This window comes from Gadus macrocephalus, chromosome 3 (genome assembly GCF_031168955.1).
Source record: "Gadus macrocephalus chromosome 3, ASM3116895v1".
NCBI classification, from domain to species: Eukaryota; Metazoa; Chordata; class Actinopteri; order Gadiformes; family Gadidae; genus Gadus; species Gadus macrocephalus.
Window position 1 is genome coordinate 16,406,538 of NC_082384.1, and position 8,672 is coordinate 16,415,209.

Here is an 8,672-nt window from a genome sequence, read left to right on the forward strand (position 1 = left end):
ACAAAGCATCGGTATTCGGTTGAATGATTTTGATTGACTTAAATATGATGCTGTTGGCCCGCCAATGAGTACGTACCTCTGCTTACGCAGGGGACGCCAGTTGAGTAGCCCAGGACACATTCATGCTGAAAGAGTGTGGCTGTATGAGAACCAGAAAACTTTCAAAAGTGGTCTCAGCGATCAGATCTCAATGTGTCCTCAATGTCCTCTTGGGTGTGCTCACACCTGTTCTAAGAGCTGTCCTCTTGTGATTTAAACATCCAAGACACATGTCAATGGCAGGTGTGAACAGTGCCTTTTGTTGGTTTGTTGGTCATTTTCCTTTCTGGCTCTTGTTTCTGTTGGTTTTCCTCGACCAGAGTTTACACCCTGCAGCTTCTCGGCCCACCCTTTAACAATGTGTCCTGCTATGCCTGCACACGCACACGCACACACACACACACACACACACACACACACACACACACGCACACGCACACGCACACGCACACACACACACACACACACACACACACACACACACAGACACACACACACACACACCCACAGGGTTCTTGTGGGATTGAGGCACAGGACATTGGTGTAAAAAGCAGGAGGGATGAGCTGCCCGTGTGCACACTCTATCCTGGCTGGCAGGGAGGTCAAAGGAAATGGAGCCTTGAGGTCCCAGGAGAAACTTCTTCACCTTTACTCGGTCCGTCTCCCCCATGCCGTTGCTCACCGCCATTCAGAGACAAGTCCCTTTTTCATCCAACACTATGTGTTCTCGCTTTTTTCAAAACACCAACCCCATCTTGCCATCAAAAGATATCCATGTATTACCCTTGATCATTGTGACTAATTCTAGTGTATCAGACTCACACTCGTATTGTCCTTCCAGATGAGGGAGAGGGAAAAAGAAGAACCCTTGCCCACTCGACCTGAGCGATTGGCTTGACTAAGACGCCGGTCCGCTTGACACTGGGCTGACATTGTGAGCAGCCCCTTTGGATCCCGTGGGAGTTTGCCTCGGCCTGAATTGGTAGTCAGTGGATGAGGTGCCACTGGTGCCACTGGCACCGCAGGGGGAGGAAGCGGGCGTCCGTGTGTGGCCAGGGCACGCTTGCTAGATTGGTTCGAGTTAACTAAGCACTCCTGGCTTCTTTTGTGTGTGTGTGCAACCTAGAGGGGGCAAGGGATGGTGCTGAGGGCGCTAATCAACTCAAATTATGAATTCCTTTTTAATTATGAATTATGCATAAAATTTTAATTAATCTAATGTTCCCGGGTTTTTTTTCGTTCTCTCGCCTTCTCTGTTGCCTCCTCGCCAGAGATCTCAATCTAATTACGTGGCATTAAGGGGAAGCGTGGCAGCCGCAGCCTTGACCCCGCCACCGAACCCTGGTCAACCTCTTCCCATCAATCTTCCCAATGTCTCGGGAAAAAACAAACCGACGCGTCCTTTTGACATTTTGCAACACGGCGAAGCGTGTGTAAACACGGCCTGCTTGGCATCGTCGGGGTTGCAGGGGCGATGCAAGTTTTGAAAAGTTTTGCCATTTGTAACTTTTCTTGATGTGCTGGTTGGTGACAACCTATTTGCAACACCGATAGAAAAAGGAAAAGGTATAACGTAAACGTAACGTACGCCAATACAACAGACGGCCCACCCCTTGTTTTGTAACACAATGCTAGGTTCGATGTTCATCTGCTTCACTATTGAGCGGCTCGTTCATTGTAGGGTACTGTATAACAATCGGATAAAAAATATATTGAAATTCTCTTGTCCACCTCTACTTGAATCATGGAACGACATTTCTATTTTCAGAGCCTTTTATTCATCTTGCTTATCTGTTATCAAGCGTGCACTTGACAACACCGCAGAAGAACATCAAGCTTCTTCTCAGTCTTTGGGATTGGATTTCTTTTGTCAGTACAACACAGAGTTCCGATGTGTTAGGAGCTTCCCCGGGGTCTCAGATCAGCATTTTGAGACGCGTTTGCGTTTGGATGCGTTCGTCAACCATGAGTTCACTAACACATAGGTTTATCCTAACCGTAGTGCACGGGTTGAGATAAACCTGGTCAAATCCTTTGGTAAACATGGAAATGCCTTTGTAGGTTGTCAAATGGTGGTTTAACTGCTTTTTTCTTCTTCCTTTCAGCCTCTGCTGCAAAAGGCGTTGGCTAGTCCAATGAAACGAGAGACGGTAGGTAGCTTGGCGTAAGTTAAACCGTACCGATGCCGGTAGGAAATCTGTTTGTAGCAGTCCTGTCAGCGGTGCAGTTTATTGGGCACAATGAAAAACATAGGTAGGGCAGCACTGGAAGCAAACAGCTAAAAAAAGGCCACAGAAAGGTGCCACTGTAGGCAATTGCTGATACTGCCCACACTGCAATTGTGTCTGAGTAAGGGGTTCATATTCTTGCTAAGGCCTCTCTTGCAAGGTGGAAGAGAGGGATTTGGTCAAGGCAAGATCATTGTACAGTTTGTAGTACACTCAATTGGAATATTTCTATAGGTAGCAGTAGAGGACTAAAACGATCAAGGGCTATTTTCTTGAATGTTCAAACCACATTTGTAATTAACTGCTCTATAAAGAGAAACTATTTGCAAAACATGCACTCAACATTTTTTAAGTAGAGCCAATAATCATGTCCTGTTCAACAACATACCGATTACAATAGACTAAAAGTGAGCGAGTGTGTGGCAATATTGTCGTATTTTGTGTTTTTCTTATGCAAACGCCAAAACGATAGACTTTCTTTTTCCATAATTGTACATGCTAAGCCGTGCTGACGTTGACAACAGATGAAAGCTATGCTTTTTACGGATCTGATTTGTCGATAGAAACAGGATTCAAAAGACGTCATGAACATTTGTCTTTACCTGATAGCTTCATAAGCAGGTCCGTGGCCGTCTTGCTGCTGATGTCCCCGCTGAAAAGCGAGGGCGTGGCCGGACCCCCCGGACTGGACCTCATTCCAGCCCCCACCCCCGAGAGGTCCAGGGAGTTGGCCAGGCCAAGCCCGGCCGGGAGCTCCTTGTTGCACATGGTGAAGGGAGAAAGCACAGACAGGTCTCTTTCCTGAGGCTCCTCCTTGATGTGCACGTGGTTCGTGGAGGCGTCCACGCACGGCGACGTCTGCAGCCTCCCGTCCCCCGTCGCCGACAGCAACGGGGAGGAGGCCTGCATGTCAGCCATGCTGTCCCCCATCAGGGAGCCCTCGCCCTCCGTGTCCGTGGTCACCTCCTCCTTGACCTTGAGGTCCGAGCGGGGGAAGTGCTGGTGGCAGCGCATGTGGAGCTTCAGGCTGAAGTGGCGCGAGGAGGTGAAGGGGCAGAGTTCACACTGGAACGTCTCGCCGCGGTCTTGGTGCTGATGGACCTGAGAAGGGGCAGGTTTTGGTTGAGGCGGTGGGAAAAGCTTGTGTTTCTTTTTGGGGGTTAGGGTGATTGCACGGTACAAACGAGAACGTGGTGTTTTCTTTGGGGCCTTTGGGGCAGAGGTGTGCCGTGTTGGGGCAGAGTAAATGCGGGTGTAGGGTAAATGCAGGTGTAAGTTTGTAAGCGTAATTAAGGCTCGCTGACGTTTGGCGGTGGTGTAGTTGGTCTAGACTGCTGAATTAAACATATTACCCATGCTGTTGCTCTGGCAGACGTGGCTGAGACAGACCCAGTATTAATGCTGTTGAAGTGCATCTGTGTTTATTATACTCCGACACGGTGAATGGATTGCCATATATTGTGGCAAGCAGTTACATCATTTTAGTCTAGATTTTAATGTCTTTATATGGTATATTATGCTATATATGTCTCCTGGTTAGGGAATTTGGCTTTAAGACACAAGGCTCCGGGTTCGAACCCATGTCTGCGGTCTAGTGAGCAAGGTGCTTAACCTCTAGCTGCTCATTAATGAGCTATGTCCAGAAATACATTTTCTGTAAGTGGCTTTAGAGTACAGCATCTGTTAAATGACTAAATAATAACAGTAAATAGTATACATGAAGTGAAGCCATGTCATTTTTATGAATGGTTCATGAGGGTGTTGGTGTGTGTGTGTGTGTGTGTGTGTGTGTGTGTGTGTGTGTGTGTGTGTGTGTGTGTGTGTGTGTGTGTGTGTGTGTGTGTGTGTGTGTGTGTGTGTGTGTACAGACGCGTAGAGATGAAAGTTCAGGGTAGCAGAGAGGAAGAAGAAGAACGACCATCTCACCTTCATGTGAGACTTGAGATTGTCTTTGCGAGCACAGCGGAAGGGACACAGTGGACACTGGTGGCTTTTCAAGCCTGTGTGAATTACCATGTGTCTCTTCCAGTAGCTCTTGCGCTTGATGACCAGCCCGCACACAGGACATTGGAACGGCTTGCCGCCATCCTCCGGTGACCCTGAAAGAGACATCCACATGAGGGGATTAGTTGAGTTGTTTAAATCGGTGGTTGTCATACAGAGGCTCAGAACACATAAGTGGATCCCAGCAGGGGACCAAGTGGGACATTATAAACTATACATTTGGAGAGATGGGTTTGAACAATGCAAATACAGTTGTTATATGTGCATGCCTACATGCTTTTTCTGTTACAACAAAAACATTTTAGTGGGTCCTACACCAGGAGTACATAACATGGCAGGCAAAAGTTTGTGAACCCCTTGGTGACATGATGCCCGAACACTTGGAGAATATATTTAACTATATATATATGTATATATACACGTGTATATATATATATATATATATATATATATATATATATATAAATAAAACATATATATAACCAATGCAGGACTCCATCATCTTCCTCTGAAAAACATTGGGTGATTCCTAAAGGCCTAGGTCTACAGGTCTGTGTTAGCCTTAGACAAAAAACACCCCATAGACGGAAACCCCCCCTTAGACTCTAAGGGGTAAGGGCTGGTTTTTAAGCGTGCGATGCAGCAAAAGAACGCCAGCCAGAAGCCAACGGAGCGATGGAAATAAAAACCTGTGCGGGCTTTAGTATCTCGATTATTGTTGTTGGCTTCATATCCGGCATCTATTACCGTTTAATTGGTCTTATTAGAAAGAGGCATGATTGCATTACAAATTCTACAAGGGCCCGTCAGAATAAGCTTCATCAAGTATTCCAGTGGCGTTCCTTGAAAAACATCTGGTAATCAGTGTTTGGTGAAATTACTGCACTCAGCCATTCGTTGACCTGAGGTGTAAAACCTCGAGACTGCCTATTTGCAACAATAAACTGCCATCTGCGGCCCAGCCTCTCAGAGTGTGCAGGGGAGCGTCGCGCTAAGCTAGCCATCGCGCCCCTTGATGAAGATGAGTGAAGATGGACGCCATTAAAAAAAAAGGGACCGATGAAGAGGTGTCATGAAGGGAGGGGGAGAAGCTGCTTGGCGTTTACGACGGGCAACATAACTGTCCTTTTTTTTACTCCCAATTTCTTCATTTTGTTCTGAAGAGACACACAGCACACTTCACGTATATAGATGTATATATATGCAAAGTGCACCCCCTTCCAGTGTAAAACAGTTTTACAGAGGGGCTGCAGGGAGAGACCACTATAAAACAAGACATGACAGTCAATAATCAAGGTCACGCTTTCTTCAGTCTGCCTCCCACACGCGCGCACGCACACACGCACATTCACACGCACACACACACACACACACAACTACCTGCGTTTTTACAGCGGCGCCCGACCTTGACGGTTGCCAGGTTAGCGCGGACCCCCTTTTTAGCATGCAGATCACAGAATATTACATCGATTGCCTCATCTGTCTGAAGTCAATTTGATCCAGCCATTTTAGATTTGGCGGGGTTACGACACAATCCCTCAAAAGTGGCCATCCATCTTCCTGAAAACATTCTGCTCTCTCTAAAGCCTGCTTATTTAGACCCCCCTCCTCTCTCGTCCACCCTCTTTATCTCTCTGCAAGAGAGGTCTCTATAGAGTTGTATAAGTGTGTGCTTGTGTGTGTTCTGAATGCACACTAGATGTACCGCATGCTCATATGTGAGGCAGAGACAGAGAAAGACATGAAAGAAAGACAGAAAGTGTGAAACGTCTGTGTGCACGTGCATGGAGATGTGTGAGACTGTGCACGTGTGTGTGTGTGTGTGTGTGTGTGTGTGTGTGTGTGTGTGTGTGTGTGTGTGTGTGTGTGTGTGCGTGTGTGCGTGTGTGTGTGTGTGTTTGTGCGCGCGCGCGCGTGTGTGTGTGTGTGTTTGTGTGTGTGTGTGTGTATCTAGTCAGTGGAAAGTCTGATGGTGCTGTACTTGGCCTGATCTCCGGCCAATCGGGGCTAGAGCCAGTAGGAGGAGGAGGAGGAGGAGGAGGAAGAAGAGGAGGAGGAGTCTGTGGAGATGGATATGGAGTCCTGCACTCCCCCCCTGCTGTGTCATGCTCACACTGACGGCCCCTCTTTTGGAAAGGGTTCACATCCAGGCACAAATGAGCTGGTCTGGGATGGGGGTGAGGTCTCAGTCAGAGAACCCCCCATGGAGCCTGCAGATTCTCTTTCCAGACTCCCTGTCTCACCCTCTCCCTCACCCACTCTCTCAAACTCTCTCTTTCCTCCCCCCCGCGTTTCGCTCACTCTGACAGTTCCTCCAACACTGTAGTGTTCACCATCTCCGCCACTTTGAGGTGACATCAAAGCCATTACATTATAGAGATAAACATGTCACTGTGAGAGAGCAGTGTTTCCTCAATAAAACACATTTCTCTCTCTTTTTTTCGATATTAAAGCACAGATGATCTCATGATCAGCCAGTATAAATACCATTAGGATTGAAAGGAAGGGAAGTTGGAGCGCTATAAAGAGAAATCTCAAGGAAAGGAAAGCGCGGAAATAAAATGTGGAATGCTCTCGAACATTTTTAATGCATATGCTCATAATGACCTCGTCTAGGCCTTAGCGAACAATTAACAATGTATTAAACATCCTTCACACTAATATAATAATGTATTATAATAATAATAATATATTATAATATTTTATACCCCAAGTGCATCCTACTTCCGTGATATTTAACTTTATCCTGAATTGCAAAAGTGACAAAACTTCATAGATCAGGGGTGGGAAATATTGCATGATAGAATTAGGTTAAATAGTGTGGGCGAATTCCATTTTCATTGTCTGGCAAAGCATTAACGATAGCTAGTGGATGCTAAGATAGCATCCGCGGCTATTGAGATGAGTCAGGTTACCTGCTTGGCTGCTGGATTTGCCTCTCCCCTTGGGTGTGAAGGGCAGCAGCAGATCGAGTCCCTGGGTTGGTGTTGAGGGCGTGGGGGGCTTCTGGTTCCTGTCTAGCAGGGGCTTCACGTCCTCTTGGAGCAGCCCCGCGCTCGGCACTGGGGACCCTTCCTTCTTCTCGGCTAGGAGGTTGCCAGCGGCCCTGGCCGCCACCTCTTTGAGCAAGGCAGCCGAGGACGTCATGGAGACCAGCGACAGGAAAGAGCTGGCCGACGTCTGGTGGTCGGCGCCAGCGCTGACGGCGCCGCTGCCGCCGCCGCCGCCCGTCGACGACGCGTGGCTCCGCTCGCTCACCTTCTTGGAGAGGGCCGCCAGGGTGGAGCTGGCCGACTGCGGGCTGAAGGGCGAGGTGAAGGCGTCGAAGCGCACCACGTCCTCCCCGCGGCCCCCCGCCCCTCCCCCCCCGAGGCTGGCCACGGCGGACGAGGCCGAGGTAGAGGAGGAGGAGGAGGAGGAGGACAGCGAGGCGTTCTTGTCCTGCAGCACGGCGTTGGCCGCCGCCTTCAGCTTCTGGATGGCCGAGTCCGGGGACAGACTGGAGCCCCCTGGGGCCGAGCAGCCCAAAGGGGGCCACTTGTCCGCCACCCCCGCCCATACGAAGCCCCCTCCTCCGCCGCCGCCGCTGCCGTTGCTGGGGGTGATGGAGGAGAAGGGGTCCAGGGGCTCCTGCTTGACGGAGGCGGCCATGGAGGCGGGGGACCCCGAGGCTGAGCTGCCGTGGTGGTGGTGGTGGTGTTGGTGATGGTGGTTGTTGTTGTTGTTGCTTCCCCCGGCACCGGCTAGTTTCCGGGCGAGGGCGCTGAGCTGCTGGGCATGGTGGGAGGACGGCGAGAGGGTGAGGGGCGGGACCAGGCCGACGGGAGGGGAGTCCCCCCCGGGCCCGCCCCTCGCCGAGCGACACAGCAGCTCGCCGTCTAGCTTGAGAGAGCCAGCCTCCAGCAGGCGGCGCAGGTTGCTGCTGAGGGGTTTCCCCAGCGCCTGGGACGCGCTCTCGCCATACAGAGAGGACACCACCGAGGACAGGGTGTCCTGGGCCGAGAAGGCCCCTCCGTCCAGCCCCAGGAACTCCAGGGAGGCGCGGTGGACGGGCGTGGGGCAGCCCAGCGAAGAGCTCTCGCCCCCCGAGGTGTCATGGTCGCCGCCGGCGACGGCCCCTGGCCGGTCGTCGGGGGAGGAGCCGTGCGGTAGGAGGAGCTCCTCCTGGCCGTCCCCGTAGGACGACGACTCGGAGCGTGTGTCCGAGGCGTTGCCGAACCAGCTCTCCTCTTTCAGGAGACTGCCGTCGGGCCCGCCGTCCTCATTGCTGTCCACATCTAGGGGGAGAGAAGGGACACTTTTTAGTCAGGGCAACAGGTTTGCACGCAACGGATTGATGTGGAAGGTGAGGTTGTATATAATAAACCCTGCTGTTGTACGTGCATCAAATATACAAGGCTT

At 50.4% G+C, this 8,672-nt stretch overlaps 1 protein-coding gene across 5 annotated transcripts in view; it reads right to left on the minus strand.

Moving 5' to 3' along the window:
* Positions 1 to 8,672, minus strand: part of znf827 (zinc finger protein 827) — a 68,470-nt gene that overhangs the window by 42,146 nt on the left and 17,652 nt on the right. For 3 of the 5 annotated variants that reach the window (XM_060046269.1, XM_060046272.1, XM_060046268.1), the window contains exons 2-4: positions 7,187 to 8,548; positions 4,194 to 4,366; positions 2,870 to 3,368 (exon numbers count right to left, since the gene is read on the minus strand). In XM_060046269.1, the coding sequence (XP_059902252.1) occupies positions 2,870 to 3,368; positions 4,194 to 4,366; positions 7,187 to 8,548 (2,034 nt within the window). The remainder of the gene's footprint in view (positions 1 to 2,869; positions 3,369 to 4,193; positions 4,367 to 7,186; positions 8,549 to 8,672) is intronic. The other 2 variants (XM_060046273.1, XM_060046271.1) reach the window with 2 other exon arrangements.